The 24,727-nt window shown below is 36.7% G+C and overlaps 1 protein-coding gene across 1 annotated transcript in view; it reads left to right on the forward strand.

Annotated features, from left to right (window-relative positions):
• LOC5564459 (sialin) overlaps positions 1-24,727 on the forward strand; it is a 37,426-nt gene that overhangs the window by 5,875 nt on the left and 6,824 nt on the right. The window contains exons 2-4 of the mRNA XM_001648757.2: positions 22,655-22,829; positions 23,058-23,177; positions 23,250-23,796. Of these exons, the coding sequence (XP_001648807.1) occupies positions 22,655-22,829; positions 23,058-23,177; positions 23,250-23,796 (842 nt within the window). The remainder of the gene's footprint in view (positions 1-22,654; positions 22,830-23,057; positions 23,178-23,249; positions 23,797-24,727) is intronic.

The raw sequence follows: 24,727 nt of genomic DNA on the forward strand, positions 1-24,727 counted from the left end.
TACAGACAACAGGAAAAAAGTTTTCTGTGTGGTTTTCTGGGTAAAATAAATTTTGAATGTAATCGGATATTTATGTTAGTTACTCAAACATGTTTACATGACTTTCACAATCAATTTAAGGTCGAAAAATATACATGTCACCGCTTTAAATTTTGTTTTATTGTTGTCTTTTGAAAAAAAAAAGTTTAAAAAAAAGGATAACTCAATAACTTTGTGTAGACGCATCTTTTTCAAAACTTAAAAATAAACATCAATTTTGAATAACGTTGCTATTTTTTTTTTTTTTTGAAAATCGCTCCGAAAACGGTTGAAATATATGCATGGTCAAAATTTCCCACTTCCAAACTTTTTTGAACCTCTGGTAAGTTTTCACCCCCTTGGCAGAAAAAAAGTTAATGACTTTCAAAAGTATTTTAAGTTGAACAAACATGACACACACCATAATGAGTTTATAAAAAATAGTTTTATTTATATATTTATATTGATTGATTCTCATGCTTCGATTTTGATTTCAACATAAACCAAATGTTTTTGAAATGTATATAGGTGTATTCCAAACAAAATCGAATAATTACGTAAAGAAGTTTCTTTCTTTGATTACAAAAATGGCCCTAATTTGTAAAAATGCTTTTCGCTAAGAGATTTGAAACTGATTACAAGTTCTACTTCGACTAGAGAACATTGCAACTGACAAACTCTTTGAAACTACATCAATTAGTGATCATTCTTCTTCTTCTTCTTTCTGGCCTTACGTACCAACTGGAACAAAGCCTGCTTCTCAGATTAGTGTTCTTATGAGCACTTCCACAGTTATTAACTGAGAGCTTTCTTTGCCGATTGACCATTTTTTGCATATGTATATTGTGTGGCAGGTACGAAGATACTCTATGCCCTGCGAATCGAGAAAATTTCCTTTACGAAAAGACCCTCGACCAGTGAGATTCGAACCCACGACCCTCAGCATGGTCATGCTGAATAGCTGCACGTTTACCGCTACGGCTATCTGGGCCCCTTATCGTATAAGCAACTAAAGTGAAACCTCCATGAGTCGATGTTCAATGTCTTGATATCGACCCAAGGAACCATACAAAAAATAAAATTTTGTGGTTACTATGATGTTCCATAGCATGTTTATTCCATGACATGACTCGATATATTCATGAGTCGATTGTCCCTTCAGATATCGACTCATGAAGGTTTGACTGTATTTGAAAGCGATGCAAAAATGCTAATATAGTATCAATAATCAATATTCAAATATATAGCCTCAAAAGTTCTCGATTCCAACACAAATAGTTCTGACATGGAACGACATATGTACTACTACTCAATACTATTGCATTTTTTTTTTTTGCTTACTTGAATAACAGCAGTTATGTTATTTCGTTAAGTATGTGGCGGGTCCCGCACTATCAAAGTTACCCCGTTTTAGGTTACGCAAAAATTTTCGTAACCTAAAAACCTAACCAGAAAAATGCCCTGTTACAAATTGTAATGAAGAGCTAAATTATTGACATGATTAACGCAAACTCATCTTGCATGGCTACAATCCAAAGTAAGATCGGTATCATCATAAAAGAATGACCATCAAGTTAATAGCCTGCAGATTGACAGGATCTTTTTGTCGTAATTTTATAATCTGCATTCCGTAGCTAATTGTGACGCAAACAAGCATGTGTGTTATTCAACCAAAACAAAACAACGCACATTCATGTGACCTTTTGCGTTTAGAGGCGCTTACCGGCAGCTCAAACAATGATGTGCAACTCCTGTTGCACGATTGCGGATTCTTCCAATATAAAAAGAGGATTCTGGAACCGGTTTCGGAACGGTTTGTTACTTTGTGTGCTTCTACTAGGGTAAATCGCCAAATGTTGAACGGTTAAGATAGACGTTTTTTTGTTATTTGATTTTCATGGAAATTTTGATAGAAAGGTTGCTAAAAAAAAGCATTCAACAGCGTAGACGATTGTTTAACATTATTTCTGTAACATTTTTAGCACGGTAATGTCCATTTTTAATTGAAAAAATATATATTTAAAAAGATAGTTCTATACCCAATTGTTGAACACATACATAACCCATCTTATCCTAATGTTGAACGATTGTCGCTAAATGTTGACCGTTTTACTCCCGCATTCATTCAACTTGCAAGTTCGCGCTCCTCGTCGGTTGTGAGGCCAGGGTTAGGTCCGCGAAGCACTTTCTCTGACCACTCTGGGCTGAAACGGAAGTGAATCGTCCCCTACGACACTCCATAGACTTTAGCGGCTTCTCCTAATGTACATTATTTTCGACATTACAGCATCGATCGCGAGATTGAGGTTATACTCCGAATAAATCGGCTGCCGATGCATAATTTCAATCATGGTGTAAACAAATAAACGGTGATGGCATTGATGCCATAGTGAAGATAGTGAAATTCGAAAAAAAAAAAAGAATCAGAATGGCTATGGGAATGGGATGCAATTATTTATACTTTTCTGAATCGCGTTTTTCACCATTGCAACATACACCTTCATAGGATTTTTTATAATAATTATTCAACAGATATTTAAAGCAAAAAACAATACTATATTGTGTAATGCAATATTCCATTTCAATATAAGTGTTTGGTATGAAAATAAAAAATCTGGCAATACTGTTAATGAAACCAAGCCTTTCATGTTATGCTAGTGTTCAACAAATGGAAAATGTACGTGAAACGAAAGTGCAATTGAAAATGATTTTATGTAATTAATAGATACGAGTAAATTGTACGGATGTTTAGAAAATAACTAAAGTAGACTTTCACTGATATCGTGAATAGGTGCTTAACCCAATATACGTAGTATGTTTTACCACACAGCTTATTTTATAGCAGCCCCAGCTGCTTTAAGTTATTTTTTAAGTGAATTGAAATTTTCGTTCCACCTACCGATAAAAATTTTCAATAAATATTTCGTTTCAGAAATTATATATCCTTTGACAGATACGCGTATTTCGACCTCAATTGTAAGGCCGTCTTCAGTGTCGTGTACTAGACTCGACTTCACAGTTTTTATTATTTTTTCGTCATCTTAAAGCTTTTTATCTTGCTTTTATGGAAAAAAAATCTATTTATTATCGCTTGAACCATTATAAGAACACATGTGCCTATAGAAGCACTATTTCTTATTTATGTTTCTTATGTAGCATTAGCTTCACAGCGCAGGCAAAACATAAATCAAAATCATGTTTTTACAAAGCTTGTTTACTTTGAAGATTACCGTCGATGGGGGTGACAATGGGTCTAGGGGGTGAGATTGGGTCAAAACGGAAAATTATGATTTAGGTAATATATCAGCTAATAACGCTGATATCGCTAGAAATAATTATTCATATGTTGGGAAACATATTATTACACATAATTCATCACAATATACATTTTTAGAATTAGTAATTTTTGTTTACTATATCAATAAACTTATATGTTGAAACTGGATAAAATTTACACCATTAAATTTCTCCTGTGCAAAGTATAACGCATGTACTTTAACCTCTATCGTTGTATTAGTAGAAGGTTGAAAGACTTTTCATTACACTTCACAAGTATTTTCCGGAATCTAATTGATTTTTTCCACAAAAAAAATATTTGTTTCGGTACGGTGTCTAAAACATTGAAAATAGGGGTGAGATTGGGTCAAGGAAGAACGATAGTAAATTAAATTGCAAGACCCCTTTTTTGACATTTTACGGTGCCGGGTGTTCTCATTCCTCATTAAGATGTGTTTATTCTTTCTAAATACAGCATCTCTGAAACATCAAACAAGTCTACTTGAGGATTCCGTGCATCGAATAACAATGCAACGAATTTGACAACTTCTCAAACCAGCAACTGTGTTTCGTGCGCAGCAACATCGTAAAATTTTATCAATTGTTTTTTTTTTAATAAATTTAATTATTTATTAGTGTTTTCATATTACAGAAACATCTCACGAAAGTACGAATGAGTTGGATCGCTGAAATACCGGTACTTTGAAGTCAAAATCTGCCTGAAATATATTGATCGAGGAATGGCGCACCGAAATATAACTATTTCCGAGGGTTTAATATAACCACTGTTTCAGTACACCGCTGGGAAAACTGAATAGGCTTTATGGCAATGGGGATGAGACTTTGAAGATAATTTGAGGGAAACAAACAAGAAAATTTATGTTAACTTGACGATGAATGTTGGGTCTCATATATTTTCTCATAGCTCTTCAAATTTTTGGTATAATCGTTCTTTTAAGTGGGTTTATCATACTTGTGGAACATCTTAGATATCTTTTCGTCTTGTTTGCATCGTATTTCATCAATATTTTTCAGCTGTGAATGGTTTTGCAATCATATTCTCAAAAATAAGTTATTTCAAAAATTCATTTTTCTTACTCTTTTGTAGTGCCGCTGTGAATAAATATTTTTCAATAATTTTTTGAACAGTTGTTAATATACCATCAAAGTACATACACACCAAATTTGAAGTTTATTGTAGCTAAATTGCGATATTTATTCAATAAACAAATCGTACATATGCCTTTTTGACCCATTGTCACCCCCAACGACGGATATCGAAAGCTTTCGATTAATGTAGAAAAAATCTCAATTCTCCTTTTATTTAGTTTAATAGGATATATTTCATTGCGATAGAACTACTGTGAGTACAAAAGTGATACTATAGGTGCAAGGGAGCTAAACATTTCAATCGAAATCTTATTTCATATCAAAAAGTATTTGGCTTAGGTTTGCAGCTGTAAACGGCCATAAAAGCCACTAGATAGACCAAAGTCAACTGTCTACTAAGGGTACATCCACCCTTACTGAAACTTGACCCTGCCAAAGAGAACATACTGTCCAATCGCAACCCAATTTGTGGAGGATACACTGCCCATTCAAAACTTATGACCAATCAATTTCAAAGCGGAATTTGATCAGCCTCATTTATTGCCCCATAAACAATCGAATTTGCGAAAAGAAACCCCCAACCGCACATTCGACCTCCAACATCGTGTCTTATCAGGTGCCAATAATAATAGCTTCTATAACGCAGATAACAGCTCGTCAAATTCGTTTGCTGTACAACAATCGTACTAATTCGAGTACTGTCGATTATCAGCCGCTATCCGTCGATACTGAGAGACTGTTTATTTGTTGATTGTTGCGCTCCGGTGAATGGGAAAATTAAGCTGTCAAAAAATGATAATTTAAGCTTTGTGGTGGTTTGTGGTGTTTATCAGAAGAATAATCATTGAACGAATTTTATGATATGGTGTTTGGTTTATGGGATACTCTCAATTCTTAAACAATCGTACTAGATTTCCCATTGCATTAGATGAGAAACTATTCGCAATGATGTCCAACGTGGATCACGGTCAGCTACTTAACGCACGTGACAGCCGCTACTTACCGTGAACGAGTCGTAATTTTGTATGCAAACACGGCATCATCAATAAATTGCACGTTTATCTACCGACCTCTACCGGTTCCAGATATCAAATGTAATGAGCTGGAATGGAGCACATTGCGAAGTGGCATCACATTGAAAGCAAACATTTCCAGCAGGTGATTTGTGTATTTCAGTTGGTCACTGAACTGTGCGTATCGATCACTTATAGTGCAGTGTTTCTCAACTTGTTGGTTACCGATTTATAGGTCTTGCTATAAAATATACGAATGCAAAAATGGACAATTGGCAAATAAATGTCCCCGTAATAGTATGGAAGAACTAATAAGAATAATAAGCTGAAGAGCAGGCTCTATCGCATTTGGGACGTAGCGTTAAGAAAAAAAAAAGAAGAAAAATGAGAGGATGAATGAGAAGAAGAAGATATATTTTAAATTGGATCAATCATCTCAGACTAACATCTTCAAATCTTGAAAGTCGGACCTCAATTCAAGTTGAAAATGATCCACATTTGAGAATCACTGATATCGCTAGGTGCGTGACAGTCCAATCGAGCCCGGCGGCTATCGTCTGCCCAAGCTCGAGTGCCAAGAGACATGTGTAGTTACTCATCGGCAGGTGCCACTTTCGTTCTCGTTGAACTTGGAATGGTCAACTAACTGGTTTTGTTCGCTTTCGAACTGTCGTGTGGGAAAATATGGGCTCGATGGGTTTACTAGCCAGTAGTGATGTAAGCTAACTGATTGGAAAATTGTCAACTTCCGAATGATGGACGGTTTCGCAGAGCTGAATGAAATTGACAAGTGCAACTTGGAACATGATCGATCGGGGAAAATCATGATTCGAGATTCGAGAAAGTAATATGGTATCACTTTGAATGCTGTTTTGTATAATGCAGCACACAGGCGTTCAGACGGTTTGACCGACCCTGCTACTTGACAAACCAATTTGACAGTTTGTGAAACCTATTTGATGGTTGACGAATCGGTTGGCCAAAACCAAACGAGTTTGATTTGACTCAAACCACCGGCGGGCGGAGCCAAATGTTTTATGAACTGATTGTACTGTTTGTAGTTGCACGAACATTGACGTCAGCATGTCAAATTGAAGCTTCGACGTCCCATGATCTGCCGATGCAGATGGGTGATGGGTTCTACCTGTGATTCCATCAAAAGTTCAATTAAAAAATCCTCAAAAAACTGTACCAGAAATTCCTACAAGGAATCTATCAGGAATTTCACCAGGAATTCTTCCAGCTAAAGCTGCAGCAATTTCTTTAGAAATTCTACCAAAATTCCTTCATGGATTTTAATCCTTCATTATTCCACCAGGTGTTTCTCCAGAAATTTAATCAAGATTTTGTTCCTTTACAATTTTCTTCCGAAAGGTCACCTGGAATTCCTCATGGGATTCCACCAGAAGTTTCTCCAGGGAATCCATCAAAAATTCCTTCTGAGATTTCACCTGGAATTTTTCAAGAGATTTTATCAGGAGAGTTCCTCTAGAGATTTATTTATTTATTTTATTTATTCATTTTAACTAAATAATTTAGAAAGAGGGAAAAGCCCCTTTGAGTGATAATCATTAAAGAAATCGTTCTCAAAAAGGCATAAAACCTCTTCATCTTTTCTAAAATCGTTATAAAAAAAATAAAATTATAAACTAAAGGCTCAAACGGCATTGATCCATAGCAGAGCCAAAATCTTCAAGGAGGACCAGGTACCAGAATCTACTTGAAATCATCAGAACGGGACAGATCTGGAAAAATTTTCTTCAAACCAATTCTGAAATAAAAAAGAAACAAGTATCAAACATAATACGAAGCATCATTTAAAAATCTATAAAGTAATTTCAAAGATGGTAGAAATCTACTTCCTAATATGTCTCGTACAGATGAAGGAAGATGATCATGATGTGTCTTTAAATCGCTAACAAATTTATTTCTTGGAATAATATATCGAGTACAGTGGAAAACTATATGATCAATATCTTCATAAGTTTCACAACAATCGCATAAATTAGAATCACTTATATTTATACGATATAAGTGACTATTACAAATATAATGATTAGAAATTATTCTTGATAATGTACAAATAAAATTTCTTCCAACAGATAATTTGTTGAACCATGTAGTTTGATTGACAATAGGAAAAATAGAATGACACCAACGTCCTTTATCACTAGAATTCCAAGAAATCTGCCAATTGTATAAAGAATGTTTTTTTAATTCAGTGTAATATTAGGATGGTGCAATTTGACGATCAAAGCATATTCCACAACGAACACCCAATTTAGCTAATGAATCAGCCTGCTCATTACCATAAATATTGGAATGAGAAGGAACCCAAACAAATTTAATAATGTATCCCTGAGTATGTAGATAAAATAGTTCTTCTTTAAGTTTCAAAATGATATGATGAGTTTTAGAATTAAAATTGATAGATTTAATTGCATTCAAACAACTCAAGCTGTCTGAACATATGATAAAAATATTGGGTAAAAATTGTTTAATCAAAGAACACGCAAAATATAAGGCTGTTAATTCAGCTACGAAAATTGAACAAGGTGATTGGAGTTTGAAAAAATATGCTGAATAATGATTATACACTCCAAAACCAGCAATACCTTGGGTCAATGATCCATCTGAAAAATAAAACTGTTTGGCATCAAGACCTATAAATTTACGTTTAAAAAACAATGGAGCAAAACGAGAATATTCAGTATTTGAAATTTGTTTTAATTCTTCATGCAATGATAAATCAATATTAGGTTGAAATGAATGAATATCTATACCAAAACTATGAAAATGAAGAGAATGATTTGAATTTGGTGCCACATTTATAGAACAACAATAATTGAAAGAATCTAAAATTCTACAATGAGGATTTATGTCGTGTAAGCATTTCAGTATATTAACTATTGGATGGTTTATACTGAAGCATTGAATTATACATTTACAGTTCAATTCATGTAAACGAATTTTCAACGGATGAATTCCAGCTAAAACTTCTACAGATTTAGTGTGAGTTGAATTCATCAATTTTAAACAAATTCTTAAGCATCGATTTTGATTTTTTTCAAGTTTACAAAACTTGGATTGGACCGAACTTGCAAAAGTAAAACATCCATATTCCAAAACAGAACGAATAGTGGTTTTATAAAGTGTAATTAAATCAGAAGGATGTGCACCCCACCAGGTACCTGTAATGGTTCTTAGAAAATTTATTCTCTTTGAACAAACAACTTGAATGTATTGAATATGTTTATTCCACGATAATTTCGAATCAAACCATAATCCTAAATACTTATACTCATCAACTTGTTCAATTTCCTCGAGAGATTATATCTCGAGTTTCTCGAAGAATTCCAACAAAATTTATTCTAGGGATATTATAAGGAGTTTCATCAGGAATCTGATCAGAAATTGTTCCAGGGATTCCATCAGGAGTTCTTCAAGGGATTTCACCAGGAATTCGTCTGGCGTCATTCAAGTATATCTTTAGGAATTCCTACATGCAGTTCATCAGGAGTTCTTCCGGATTCCTTCAGGAGTTTCTCTAGCGATTCTTTCAGGAGTACCTTTAGGGCTTCCATCTGAGTTCTTCTGGGGATTTCATCAGGAGTTCCTCCAATGATTCTATCAGGAGCTCATCTAGATATTATATCAGGATTCCTTCTAGGGATATCAGAGGGAATTATTTTAGGAATTCTATCAGGAGTTCCTGTAGTGATTCCATCGGGATTCTTCTAGATATTCCATCAGAAGTTCCTTCAGAGATTCCACCTGGAATTATTCCAGAGGTTATATCAGGAGTTGCTCAGAGAAATGCTTCAAGATTTCTTTTAGGGGTTGCATAAGTAGTTACTCCAGGGATTCCATCAGAAATCTTATCAGTTATTTCTTAAGAAATTTTAACAGGAGCTCCTTAAGAGATTCCATCAGAAATGTCCCTAGAGATGACATCAGAAGTTTTTTCACTGATTCCACCTAGAACTCCTCCAGGGATTACATCAGAAGTTCTTCTAGGGATAACATCAGGAGTTCTTTTAGGGATTTCATCAGGAGTTTCTTCTGGGATTTCATTAGCAGCATTTCTATAGATATTCCTGGAATTTCTCCATGGATTCTATCGAAAATTTCTGTAGGGATTCCATCAGGAGTTCCCCTGAGTCTTTCAACACGAGTTCTTGTTGGAATTTCTTCAGGAGTTCCATAGGGATTCCATCAGCGATTCCTGTAGGGATTCAATTAGGCATTCTTACAGGGATAACAACAGAAGTACTTCTAGGGATTACATCAAGGAGGATTCCGTTAGGAGTTCCTCCAGAGACTCCACCTGGAATTCCTACAGTGGTTCTTTCAGAAGTTTCTCTAAGGATTCCATCAGGAGTTCCTTCGGAATTCCTGTAGAGATTATATCAGGGGTTCCTTAAGGAATTCCATCAGGATTTCTTCTTGGGACTTTATAAGGAGTTTCGTTAGGCATATTATCAGGAATTTCTCCAAGGATTTGATCATGAGTTCCTATAGGGATCCCATCATGAGTTATTTCAAAGATTTCACTAGGAGTTCCTCCGGGGATTACAACAGAAGTTCTTCAAGGGATCATAGCAAGAGTTCCTCCAGGGATTCCATCAGGAGTTCTTCTAGGGGTTTTAACAGAATTTCCTCCAGAGTTTCCATTACAAGTTCCTTCTGAGATTTTGCCTGGAATTCCTACAGAAATTTCATCAAGAGTTTCTCTAATGATTCCATCAGGAGTTCCTCCAGGGATTCCATCAAAAGTTATTCCAAGGTTTCCATCAGAAGATTCTCAAGGGATTTCATCAGGAGTTCTTCAATAGATTTCATTGGGAGTTTCTGCAGGGATTCCATCAGAATTACTTCTATGATTTCACTATAAAATCCTTTTGGGATTCTATCATGAACACCTTCTGGGATTCCATCAGAAGTTCTGTCAGAGATTCTACCAGGAATTCATCTAAAGGTTCCTTCAGACATTCCACTAGGGCTATTTTGGGTTCCATCAAGCTATTTATTACGGATTTCTCCCGGAATATATTGGGTTTTTCCAGAATCTTCTTCCAGAGGATTCTTAAAGAGATTATCTCCAAGGATTCTTGTGGGTTATCAGGAATTCCTTCAGGGATTTCACCAGAAATTAATTATAAGGATTTCATTACCGGAATTACTCACGAGATTTAATCCGGAATATCTCAAAGGATTTCTTTCGGAATCCATCAAGGGATTCCTTAAGGAATTAAGCCCAGATATCCTCAAGGGATTTATCTGGATTTTCTCGCGGAATATTTCCAGGGATTCTTTAGAGTTTTAAGGTATTCCTCCAGCAGTTTTACCACAAATTCCCCATAAGAATTGCACCATAAATTTCTTATAAGGATTTCAGTGATTTGAGAATTTACCCGTATATCCGGTGGCTCTACTGAAGGAGTTCCTAAAGGGTTATCTGGAAATTGGCCAAGCGATTGTAAGCAAATTGCTAAGTGCCTAATATGTGTCGACAGAGCAGACAACGGACACTTAATGGGTGGACCCAAATGTCAGGGCCCAAGCGAAGTATCAAGTATCGGAAACGAAGACCGACGTGGTGTTACTATCGGACCCATACCACATACCAGCCAACAACGGTAACTGGATGGCGGATAGGTCTAACTAACTAGCAAATATAGGGACGACAAGACGATACCCAATCCAAAAAGTAGTCTCTATCTCAAATGACGATTATGCGCGCCACACCGCCGCCGCCGACCCATTTCACGTCATGCCGACGCCGATTGATACATCGGCGGCGCGCCATACGCCGATCAAGGTCTCGCCGCCGATTTTGCGTTTTTACGCCGATAAATACATTAACTCAAATCATTTATAATAATAAAAAAATAACCCAGGTTATTTAGGTATCATCTAAGGATAAAAAAATCGTACATCAATGTTTCAAGGGATTTTTTTTTCAAAAATTTGTCCCGAAAATCGCCCAGTGGATCCTTCAGAATGTTCTCTCCGGATCCCATGGAGAATCTTCAAAGTTTCTTTTAAGAATACCATCTGGAAGTGAATAATTCTTGAGATTCTACCAGGATATTATTTTTTTAAGATTAATTCTTTCGTGAAATTTTATTTAAATTATTCTAGTGATTTTACCAAGATTTTCTTCGGCGTTTCCTTCAAAAAATTGTTCTCCAAAAATTCCTTACTTTCCAAGAGCTCATGTATACATCGATAGATTTCCACCTCAATTTTTATCATGAATTCACCCTTATTCATGTAAAATCGTTCAAGGATTGTCCAGAATTTTTGAATGGATTTCTCTATTATTTTTTTCGAAAAGAGTCGCTGAGACACCTAGTTCTTGAAATTCTCATAGTAATTTCTTTAGGATTTTTTTAAAGAAATTTCTTCTGGAGTTTTTCTAAGAATTGCAAAATTAATTATTGTAGGAGTTGTTCCTAGCACTTCTTCAAAACTGTTCTAACGATGCGGCATAAATTTATTCAAAGATCTCAATCACCTTACCAGTGTGTGAGAAAAATATCGCCTTAAAAAACTACAATGAACTGGGAGAATAAATAACTTACGGCACATTTATTCTGTCAAAAATTCCTGTGAGATTTCCTCTAGAAATGTCTTCAAAATTTGTTCAACTATTCCTCCAAGTTGTTATTTCTGGAGTTTTTCTAATAAATCGTACAATAGTCACTTCAAGAATTCCAACGGTAATTCCGCATTGCATTTTCTCAGGAATTATTCAATATGTTTCTTTATTATTCCTGGAGTTTCTTCTGGAATTTCTCCGATGAATAGGGTCCTTAAATGTTTAATGAAATCTTGTTTTTATGCAATAACACGGAATAGCATGTTACTGCAACTTCTTTAGCAATTTTTCGAGCTCAAATAACGGCTATATCATATTTTAATTTTAATTTAAAAATAAGGTCCATAAATGAACCTTGACATTTTTGATCATATTTGACGTTCGCTTAGTCGATAAAAACACCACAGGGGCTGTAGTTTTAACACTGGGGTTGTTCCTATCTGACATTTCGGAATGGACACGGAAAACAAAATACACCCAAAATTTGAGTTTTAGCCAAGAGGTGTGACAAAACCTAAAAAAACAACAAATGTTTTGGACTTAAACAAACGAAAAACGTTTAAAAATTGAGCAAACATTTGTTTTTAGCCTAAACTTAAGCGATTGGCACTAGAATTGGGACAGGGCTTTAGGATCCTATTCTCCAGAAGTTATTACACGGTAATCTTGAGATGTTTTCTTCATAAGTTTCATGCAAGAATTTTTCTAGATTATGCTTGAATTACTTCAGTGGTTCAGTCAGAATTTTGTTGAATATTCTTACACGAATTCCTGCAGAGCTTCATGCACTTATTTTCTAAAATTCATTTTCATTCTAAAAATTCTTTTAATATATCCTTACAATTTTTTTCACTAAATGCTCCACGAATGCTTGAAAAGATTTTTCTATATAATCCTTGAATTATTTCTCCAGAGTCTTTTAAGGAACTATTTCTTGAGCATGTTCAGAGGCTTATAAAGAAAGTTTGCCAGAATTTCTCTAATAAAATTTGTAGATATTCCACCAGGGGATCTCGTAAGAAATTCAGTGTTTATTTAACTTTGAAGAATATTTTCATAAGTCAGTGAGTTGCTCTTCTCTCTTTAAAAAGGTGTCATGCCATCAATATTCATGAAAACTCCTCTAAAAAATATTTTACTATTAATTCTCAAAAATATTTTTCAGGGTTTGCTATAGTACCCTCAAGTCGCCAGTCACCGTGCGGCCTCCATTCACCGTGCACATATGCAAATTCCTACAGAATATTTATACAATATTCGCAAATTATTCTTTTGGCAGCAAAATAAGATAAAACTGATGAAATGAGGTAGTTCTTGTCACAAAACATTTTGAAAAACCTAGTGTATGCAGTCAAAATCATGTGAATTCCGTTTAATAATGCGATTTTTCAATACAGTCAGCCCACAGTTATGGATAGCACACAGATATGGATCAAAGTTGGATTAAAACGGGAATATCTCATCAAATAGAGTTCCAATCACACAGAAAACATTATACCTACTTGAACCATAAATCTGTACAGCATCGCAATCAATCATAATATGCTTAAGCATAATTTTTACGACCGTAGGAAATAAAATGTCATCCGTATTCTCAGAAGCGTTGATCCATAACTGTGGGGCATTGAAAACCATACCACAGTTGTGAATCAAAGATAAGCCGATTCCGAAACAAACGCCGAAACGTATGCTTTCACTAACACATCATTCGTTTGCCTCGCAGATAAATTGCTGTTATAGTGTTTTGATCCATAATATGAGTCAATTTGATCCATAATAAGGATCCTCCTCTCCCACTGATCCACATCTGTGGGGTGGACATCGTTTGCAATTTCTTTCGAAATCGACACTTTTTCGTGAATAACCGGGTATTTTGAGGTGTATTCTCAAAAACAACTATATTCTGCAGTGCCAGGGAGGTAATTTTGTTCTGTAAAGTGTCACCATGATTTTTAATCACAATTTGTTCTGAAAAATGACCCTTAGTTGATCCATAACTGTGTACTCTTAGTAGAAACGCCAAAAATTAACATTTTTCATTTCAACGTTACATATCACATTTTTCATTATTTCAACAAGTTTTCGCTGCAGATACTTCTAGTAAGATGTATTTCATCGTATGAGGTGAGCCATAAGGTTTTATGCAAATCAGATTTTTTTCTTGCGATTCAGTCGAAACACAAATGCACGTTGAATGGACCCTTTTCAATATTTATGGTTCATTTTACCGTGCCTTAGTATAAAAGGCTTGAAATTATTGGGTAATATTGAATTTAATTTATTGGTAATATCGCGATTTAACTACTTTATATTTAGTTTTTGAGCAAATATGAAATGGTTTGAGCAAAACAGTCAAACCTCCAATAACGATTTTGATGAAAAATTAGTGATTTAGTTATTTTTTCAACTTTCTATGATTTTTATTTTAATATAAGATTTGAATACCCTTAAAAGTGAGTGCGCATACTACTAACAACATATTTTCTCCACCAACAACGTTTCTTCAAGGTACAAAATTAAATCATGTCGAAAGCTATACGCACGGTGATTGGTGATATAGAATGGTGCGAGGCGACCATAACATGATATTTGTAAACATAATTTTTGAGTATATTTTTGTTATGCATCACTGATTTTTTATTTTTCCCTGTTTTATGGTATAATTGCACGCTTCGCACGGGATCGTTCAAATATTACGTAACGCATCAGGGGGAGGGGAATCTTCCGTGGTGTTACGGACCTTACATTTTTTTTTCATACAAAAGTTGTTATGTGGTAGAGGGAGGGAGTCAAAAATTGACAAATTTTGCGATACGTAGGGGAATTAGGGGCATAATGGACACGTTAAGCAAATGTTCGTTTTAAGACCCTTAAATGGCAATGTTTTCAATTTACCCCCGGCTAGTTTTCAAGTTTGATGTTAGTACGACGTGCCACATTCATTCATAGTGATAAAAATCATATCATATGTCAGAAAAGCGAGATAGAAAATTGGGTCGAAAACAAGGCTGGTAAAAAGGTATCGGGGCGAAATGAACACCTGTATGAAATTTAGTTATTCCAACATATTCAATGACTGTCAATCATTCCGATATGCAAAAAGACTCTCCCTCAATCATAATAGCTAAAAAGAACCTTTCTGGGTTCGTTACTTTGCTCAAAAATTAGATTCTTCCACGGTCTTGCTTATATGCCAATTTGAAACTGAGAAAAATTTTAAGTCAAATTTTAAAGAACAATTGAAGCAAAAAATAAAATTTTTTACCGTCAAGCATTTCAAATGCATTACAGATTTCATGCAGTGATTGAACTTTTGATGAAATATGTGTATTATCAGATATTGAGAGGGTGTCCATTTCGCCCCGTATGTTCATTATGCCCCTAATCCCCCTAATATTTAAATCATCCCAAAGAAAACAAACTTCTATGCTGATTATCAACGCGCGCAGAACAATTTGTTACTGGTGGTATTTCGTACTCATGCTGCGTGCACTAGAGCAGCGAGCACGATTACGCTCAAGGGGTCATCTACACCTAATGAATTCAGGGCCGTTGGGGGACCACTTGGCGTCCACGTACGGACTTCAAATTTTTACCTGATTTTTTCTTACCAAAACGAGCACTTTACAATGACGAACTTATAACATTTCGCATTTTCGAAAAATAATGGACGGCCTAATGGACATGGATTTTTCTTCGAATAAGTGTCTTTGGTATCTTCCGTTTGTATGACAGGAACAAATACGGGATAAAAATTTCAGACGCTTGAGTACGGTTGTCCCGCCGCTTTGGATCAATGTTTGATGAAGTACAGAATTATGCATCATATAATTTTGGAATACAGTACAAACCCGATTTTGTTAGTCCTTTTTTCAGAAATCTTGTTTTTCTCACTGTTTGATAATTGAATTTCAACCAAGTATTTTTTTAGTCATGTTAAAGCTACTATCAATATTCATAACAAGGCAAAAATATTGATCAATTGTTTACATTTTGAAGGAGAGCTTCACAAAGTTTTGAAAAAGAGGCTCTGGGCATCTAATGTAAACAACATTTTAACTACGTGAAATGATACCAGAATAAACATTAGTTATATTGGAAACTAATGTTGATACTGTGATGCCGCAGATTTTGATTACTCAGCTTTTTATCATTTTGATCATTTTAACAGTTAAAATATCAAAACTGAAAGCAGAAACCTGTTCCTAAGAAATCAAATTTAAAACGATTTTTGCCATAAGTGACAGTGATGTTAAATGTCATGAACATCACGTGACTCTGACATTTGAATAATGCGAATATCTTCCATCCCCGCGAAAAATGTCATTGGAAAATGTTTTTCTCTGGTGATCATATCTGAACTACTTGCAGTTGGCCATATATTGGCGTAGAAAATTTGAAAACTTTTTCCGCATTAAGGACATTGAGAACTCATTGAGGTTGCACATATTTTTGACTGGCATTGAAATGAAGTCATCAAAATAAAGACTTTATTTTTTATTAGTATGTAGCACTTTTGAGTTAAAATTACAATAATAAAAAAATGGTAGGAGAACAAAATATGATATCAAACTTAAGATAATAATAAATTGATACCAAACAAAGATAGGTATCATCTTACTGCTGAAAACAAGATATGTTTTCAACATGATAGAAATTTGTACATTTTTTCTGTTCCGAGCAAATAAAATACCGACAATATCCAAAGCTGTGATTATTTATTGTGGAATATTATGAACGATTCTATAGATATGGATATCAGATAAGTTAATTCAAAAAGTAACGCGAAAAGTCCAGTAAACTTCTACAAAAATACAAACAAAATTTTGCACAAAATTAAATTACTTTTCTTCAATTTTCTTAAATAAAAAGTTTGAATAATCAGGTCAGATAATATATCTTAGTAGCAACAACGGGGATATATTATATCATATATATAATATCCCAGAGTTGTCTGTCTGTCAGTAACGCTTTGAAATATTTCACCGAAAAGTTTCGCTGAGCGCTACAACAGTGAATTTGATTCTTAGAACATTACAATTTCAAATTGTAGAGAACTACAACAGTTATTTTACAGAATATTCTAGAGTTTCATGGACCATGTTTCTTCCGCATTCGTAGAATATTCTAGAACTTTTCATCGTTGTCGTTTTCATTTTTGGGAACTGCTCTTTTAAAAAAGTTAGACCAAATCGAGCTATTCTGAACCAATATATCTATGTTCACTCATGCTGCAAAATCAGTTTTGTGCAGATATATGCTGCTTCAAAAAATTCATATTACATTGATAAGCGCTGTGCAATATACAGCGAAGGAAATCATCAAAAGAGCAGTTTTTCAGAATATATTAACATTTCACACATGATTGGTTGGTTGAAACGTTCGATTTTGTTTGAATCGATCTCAATTTTGTGTGACTTCGATGAAACGTGTTGTCCGGTGATCAAATCGTAAACTTCGGTTGGGGTAAAATATGTGGTTCAGAAGGGGTTTCTACAGTTCCAACCTATAAACACGAGTTTGAATCAGATTTTTGCCCGCCAAATAGTTTTTATTTTATTTACAGTGAAACTAAAAACATATTAAAAACAACATTTCATGGTTACTAAGGTGGTCCCCCATAACAGCTTTCCAAATTATTCCTGTTCTATGAGTCAATATTTCCATGCGTCATTACAACTGTGATTTTGAAAGACAACAATAAATTATGGAACACAGCAACACTGCGATCTGTAGAATATTTGAAAACTAGCTTACCCAACGTGGCTAGCCACGTTCCAACAGAATATGGAAGTTGAAAATAAACTTTGCAAAGTAAGCCTTGCACTATAAAATTAAATCATCAGGTATGAAGTATCATAATATCCCAGAGTTGTCTGTCTGTCAGTAACTCTTTGAAATATTTCATGGAGTTTCATGGAGCACTACAACAGCAATCCAAGAGCACTACAACAGTCAATTTCAATATAAGAAAAATACAATTACAAATTGGGGAGAAACACAGTAGTTCTTTGACAGAATATTCTGGAGTTTTCTGGAACATTGTTCATCCCAATTCGTAGAATATTCTCGAACCCTCCATCAATGTCGTTTGTTGACTAAAACGTAAACAAATCAACATCAAGCAAATTATAGTTCGATCGAATTTGAATCGGGTTGGAGTTGAAACGGGTTTCTTCAGTTCCAACTCACGTTTAAAAACGAATTCGACATATGCAAAAGCAAGATAATCATGAATAAGATAAATGTGCGCCAAATATCCGAGTGTTATTAATTTACAGTGAAACCTCCATGAGTCGACGTTCCATGACACGATATCGACTAATTGATGCATACCTAAAACAAAATTTTATGCTTACTATGACGATCCCTTAAAACAGTTTTCCAAAACATTCCTGTTCCATGATTCGATATTTCCTTGAGTCGATAGTACTTTCATCACAACTGTGATATTAAAATATGGCAATGCAACGCAACAGCTATTCAGGAGAATATGCTAGAATTTTTGATGAGTTTTTTTTTCTCTAATTCATAGAATCTTCAGGAACTTTTGAAATATTTCACAACAGAAGAAACACTATAACAGCAAATAAGGCTGTAACTATTTCAGATTAGAACACTACAACAGTAGTCGAGCACATGAAGGAGTATGACCCGAGCATATTGTGCATTCAGATTAACTTTAGACCGAAGTTCAAAAGAGAAATGAAATTTCACCAACAAAAGTTCGCCGAAGTTCGATGTCGGCATTCTACCGAAGTGCTACGCCGAAAAAGGCATTCCTTATGCGTCGGCGAAGCACTAAATTAGAATGCCGACGCCGAAGTTTTGACTGCCGAACTTCTAATTGTCACTCGAATTGTCAATATATTTAGGCGATTTGACGGTCATCAGTATCATGCGATTTGAAAGATTCTACATAGCTATTCGCTTTAAAATTTCGTTGGAACGTGGCTAGCCACGTCGGGTAAGCTAGTTATAACTATAAAATTAAATTATACTTTGTAAATTAAAATTCAAATTGGGGTGGTCCATTAATTACGTAAGGGTTTATGGGGGGAGGGGGGTTGAAGATTTCTTACGCGCCATACAAATTATTTTTGGTTTTCATACAAAAAATCTTACCATGGGGGGAGGGTGGTTGAAAAACCGCTAAAATTGTCTTAAGTAATTAATGGACAGCCCCTTACTTGCATTTCGTCTTGCTCCACCCGTTTCAATTCAGCCCGATGTACCATATGACCATTCTAAAAAAAATCGCCTAAATTTATGCTCCAACCATACTTCTATGACAATGTTGCCTCTATGCTGTTGTAATGTTTTGATCTCATAACTATACAACTTTAAATGCTGTTGTAGTGTATCAAAACCTGTCAAATTCTTCAAAAGTTCTAAAACATTCTGCTCGTAGCGCTCAATGAAATATTTCGGTGAAACTTTTCAAAGCGTTACTGACAGACAGACAACTCTGGGATTTTATATATATGATGTAATTCTCTCCGATTCATAGAATGTTCTGGAATTTTCGAATTTTCACAGCTGAAGAAACACTACGACAGCATTAGGGCTGTAATTATTCCAGATTAGAACATTACAACAACATTAATGCCACGTGCTAAATAGAGTATGGTCAGAGCATAAATTTAGGCGATTTAGTATCATACGTGTCAATGTCGGGTCATGTTAAGATGATTATGAAGCGAAGCCAAACTTTAAATTTTCAAGTGCACAAGACTGGAGAATCTGAGAACCGTTCGCGTCGAAAATCAATCAAATTGCTTGCTTGCTGGTTAAAATGACCATTAATTGTCTTACACAGTTTTAATATCGGACTTCAACGTCTGTTATCTGTGACATTATCAATCTTTGGAAGATTATGCATAGCTTTCCGCTTTCAAATTTTGTTAGAGCGTGGCTAGCCACGCTGGGTAAGCTAGTTATATGATAGTTTTACTAGTGTTGAAACTAGGATTTTTTATATAAACTTCCAAACTTTGAATTCTTACCAAAATGACTGGAAGTATTCCTGCACTCTATTTCAATCATAAGATTGTAAGACAGATATGGGAAATGGAATTTCAAGTTCGGTTTCGATTGCATTTGTACGCATACGGTTTCATAAGTTATATGTTCGATTTTTTTTTAATATTTCGGCGCACAGGTCTACCATGAAGTCGCCCGAGCTGATGCGATCGTCAATCGATGTACTCTTCCCGCATCTTACCACAAGCCCATGGACCGCAGTGCCGTATACGGCAAGGCGCGTTCAATTCTCTAAGGTGTCCTATTATGCTCACTTTGTGGAGAATACCAGACAGGGTAGGTGAGGAAGGGCTGGCCGTTTTGTTTACAAACATCTGAGAGAGGTAGTCGAGAGATTGACTCATGATTGGTTGGAGAAACGGTGTTGTCAAGAATTATTCTAATCTGGTCGCCCCTGCTCCTTGTGTGCTCCACTCCTTTCTTTCTTTTTTGACGATTTCGTCCGCACTGATGACAGCACAGTTAGTTTCAGTTTCAGCATCATCCAGACAAGGCAGTAATGTTTGTAAACAAAACGGCCAGCAAGTTAAAGATGGCCTCCTAGCCGCTTTCGCCAAGTGATTACACCTTACTCTGGCTACAGAGTAAAATGCACACACCTTGGTATACGGTAGATGAAAGGAAAGAAGTTGCGAGAGTGACAGACCTGGCAGAAGTCGTGAAATCATTCGCGTCAAACAAGGCACCGGGACCCGATTCAGTGTTGACCAGACTCATTTCCCCGAAATTCGAATTGAGAAGCCATGAACTGTCATAACTGTGCGTTGTATTCCTGAGATGGAGGGGGAGGTGGTTGGGCTTAAGTGTTGCACATGGGATCCGACAGTTTCGATCTCGGTGGGCCGCAATTCATGTTTCGGTGAAATGATTCGCACTCACTCACTCACTCACCTCATTTCACCGAAACTTGAATTGTGGCTCTCTGGGATCAAAATTGATCGATTTTGTGTGCAGTACTCAAGCTTAACCATCTGCTTTTCTATCTTAGGAGGATAGAGTATGGTTGTAGTAGTTCGTGGCTTCGTAGTTCGGAAAATGTTATTTTCGGGGAAATGAGTCTGAACAACACTGCCGATGGTATCCCGAATGTTGCTCTAAGCAGTGTTGTTCAGACTCATTTCCCCGAAAATAACATTTTCCGAACTACGAAGCCACGAACTACTACAACCATACTCTATCCTCCTAAGATAGAAAAGCAGATGGTTAAGCTTGAGTACTGCACACAAAATCGATCAATTTTGATCCCAGAGAGCCACAATTCAAGTTTCGGTGAAATGAGGTGAGTGAGTGAGTGAGTGCGAATCATTTCACCGAAACATGAATTGCGGCCCACCGAGATCGAAACTGTCGGATCCCATGTGCAACACTTAAGCCCAACCACCTCCCCCTCCATCTCAGGAATACAACGCACAGTTATGACAGTTCATGGCTTCTCAATTCGAATTTCGGGGAAATGAGTCTGGTCAACACTGGCCCTAAGAGTGGCAGTGAATGCGGATCTGGATATGTTCGAACCACGATGCAACGCTGCAGATCAAGTAGTCTTTCCGGATGTATGGAAGCGACAGAAATTGGTGTTACTACCAAAGGCGAGGAAACCACCAGGTGACCCGTTGGCGTATGGACCAATCTGTCTACTAGATACGAAGGACAAGTTATATTGGAGAGGTTGATTCTCAACAGGCTAATACTGGATACGAAAGGTGCGGACGGCCTGTTCAACTACCAGTTTGGACGCTATCCAGTCGGTCGTTTAGACAGCATCGAGCATTAAAGAAGCGGCATCTGTTACAGCGTGGTTACCACCCTGGATGTGAAGAATGCGTTCAACAGCGTAAGCTGGGAAGTGGTAGCACATGCACTTCACCGCCTCAAGATACAGGTGCAGTTGTGTAAGCTAGAAAGCTATTTTGATGGTAGGACTCAAGGTTTAATCCTGGGCCCGATGTTATGGAATACGAAGTACGATGACGTACTGAGGCTGCCCCTACCGACGGGTGTTAAGATCATTGGTTTCATCGACGACATCATCTTAATGGATTAGCGAATCGATGGAGCAAGTAGAGTTGACAGCAGCGCTCTCTATCTTTAAAATTGAGGAATGGATATGGTCTAGAAAACTATAACTGGCCCATCACGAGACTGGGGTGATGGTGATCAACAACCGCAAGTCCAGTCATCGGTATCGCCATAAATAGAAGTAGATCTTCAATAATTATTAACATTCTCTAAAACACTCGTCGTAACCTGAATATTCTTTAGTTATATCTTGAGGCATTTTTTTCGGTATAGAACAACGCTTTTATTTGTTTTCACTTTCTGCTCGTGCTGTCATCGGTTGTGATAATTTTCGTCCACCCTCACATCGAGACACATGTGGTCACCGTAATTAGCTATCACGTGCCAAATGTCTTCAATAATTCCACAGTGATTATCACTCATTATCTAATTGCAACAACTTACAAACTAACGGCCGAAAAGATTGCTCTTCAACTGACTGTCAAATTGTCGCACTGGGTTAAATTGCCAATGCAATTTTCCATTCACTTGAACTAATGGTATTCTTTTTGCGTAAATTTTCTATTTCCAGCGATGGAATCTCCTCCCCACTGTGGATGTTCTGGAAGCGGCGGAGATACATGGTGGTGTTCATGGCCTTTCTGGGATTCTTCAATGTGTACGCCCTGCGAGTGAATCTCAGTGTGGCCATCGTGGCGATGACCGAAGTGCGGGAAGTGGACCTCGGAAACGGGACCATTGTGGAAGTATGTGTCGAAATGGGTGTATATTAGGGTGTCCAAGAAAAAAATATGTTCGGAAAGTTATGGTGATAAACCCATTTACATAATTGCTATGAAAAGCATAACTATTTCAATCTAGAGTTAAGCACCATGGCCTTTCAAATATTGATTTTTTTTTTCTGTGGCACCCTAGTCCTACGCACAGTGAGTTGCATTAATTGATGAACTGAATTTTCTTCAACCCCAAATCAGGAGCAATACTTTGACTGGACAACGCAAATGCAAGGATTCGTACTCAGCTCTTTCTTCTACGGCTACATTTTGACACCTTTCCTCGGAGGGTTCATTTCCAACAAACTCGGCGGCAATTATGTGAGTGTCTATCATCGAGAGCAGCCCCACTTAGGGACGCTAATTGAGTTAATTATTGTTATCTTTGGATAGGTTTTCGGTGTCGGTATTGGCGCAACGGCCCTCCTAACCCTCCTGACTCCGCTGGCGGCCAAAGCCGGGTTGGGTTGGTTGATTGGCGTGCGAGTCATCGAGGGTATCTTCGAGGGGGTCACGTTCCCCTGCATCCATGCGGTGTGGTCCAAGTGGGCACCCCCTTCGGAAAGGTCCCGAATGGCTTCGATTGCTTTTGCAGGGAACTATGCCGGAACGGTGGTGGCAATGCCCTTGAGTGGAATCTTTGCCAACGCCTATGGATGGGAAAGTGTGTTCTATATTTTCGGAGCCATCGGGTGCGTTTGGTTCGTGTTGTGGACTTTTATGATCAAAACATCGCCCGAAGTGGATCGAAGCATCAGCGACAAGGAGAAGGAATTTATTTTGTCGAGCTTGGGCAGAACCGAAGGCGTTCCAGAGAAGATTCGGCACCCGTGGAAGGCGATGCTGACGTCGATGGCCGTGTGGGCTTTGGTGGCGTCGCACTTCTCGGAAAATTGGGGATTCTACACGCTGTTGACGCAGCTGCCGACGTTCTTGAAGGGTGAGTATGTGGTTTCCATGTTAAATGAAACAGAACACAAAAATTTACGAAGACACATTATCACAAGTTAATCGGGCACTTCAAGTGTTTCAATAACACAACAGTTTATCTTAAGTTGGGTACTTCTAAACTCCTCAACGCCCCACTTCACATTGGGAGAATTGGTTTCGATTGCTTTATTGCTTAATAGAACTAATTGAAACGAACATATGAAGCTCCGAATAGCTATTTGTTTCACACATGTTATTCGTTGAGTAGTCGTTTTAAATTATCCTCTTGTGAATAAAAACTTGTTCAAGATTTACCAGATAAAAATATTGGAATAAAGGGCACTAAATTTCCATCAAATACACTTTTGACGATCATTTCAAATGTATTATGTTTTATACCTCACAAACAACTCCTCAATCGGTTCGAGTGAGAGTGCATCGAAATGCGGGGTTTTTTTCTGGTAGGTACTCGCACCTTAAAGCAACTCTCGAGTGACCCTACCGAACCAAACAGGCCTCGTGGAGTTGTGATGGCAGTTTTTTTATGCAATTTTCCTCTGTTGTATTTTATGCGGCATCTTCCTCGCTCATTTTTCGTTGCTATTCTGCTTAACATTTTTTCGCTACATCACAACGAGACAAAGGCAGCACGCTGGAAACCACTCCTGGCCAGTTATTTGAAATTAAATATTTTTTTGAGAAAACACCTACAAGAATGCTTTTAGAAATTCTTTCTGAAACTCTTGCAAGCATTCCTACTTCTTCTTCTTACTATCATTACGTTCCAATTGGAGCAGAGCCTGCCACAATTATTAACAATCGACCTTCTCTGCCGGTTGACCATTTTGCATATGTATATCATGTGGCAAGCACGAAGATACTCTATGCACTGAAAAGTCGAGAAAATTTCCTCTACGTAAAGATCCTCGACCGGTGGGATT

Source organism: Aedes aegypti, chromosome 2 (assembly GCF_002204515.2).
Source record: "Aedes aegypti strain LVP_AGWG chromosome 2, AaegL5.0 Primary Assembly, whole genome shotgun sequence".
Taxonomy (NCBI): domain Eukaryota; kingdom Metazoa; phylum Arthropoda; class Insecta; order Diptera; family Culicidae; genus Aedes; species Aedes aegypti.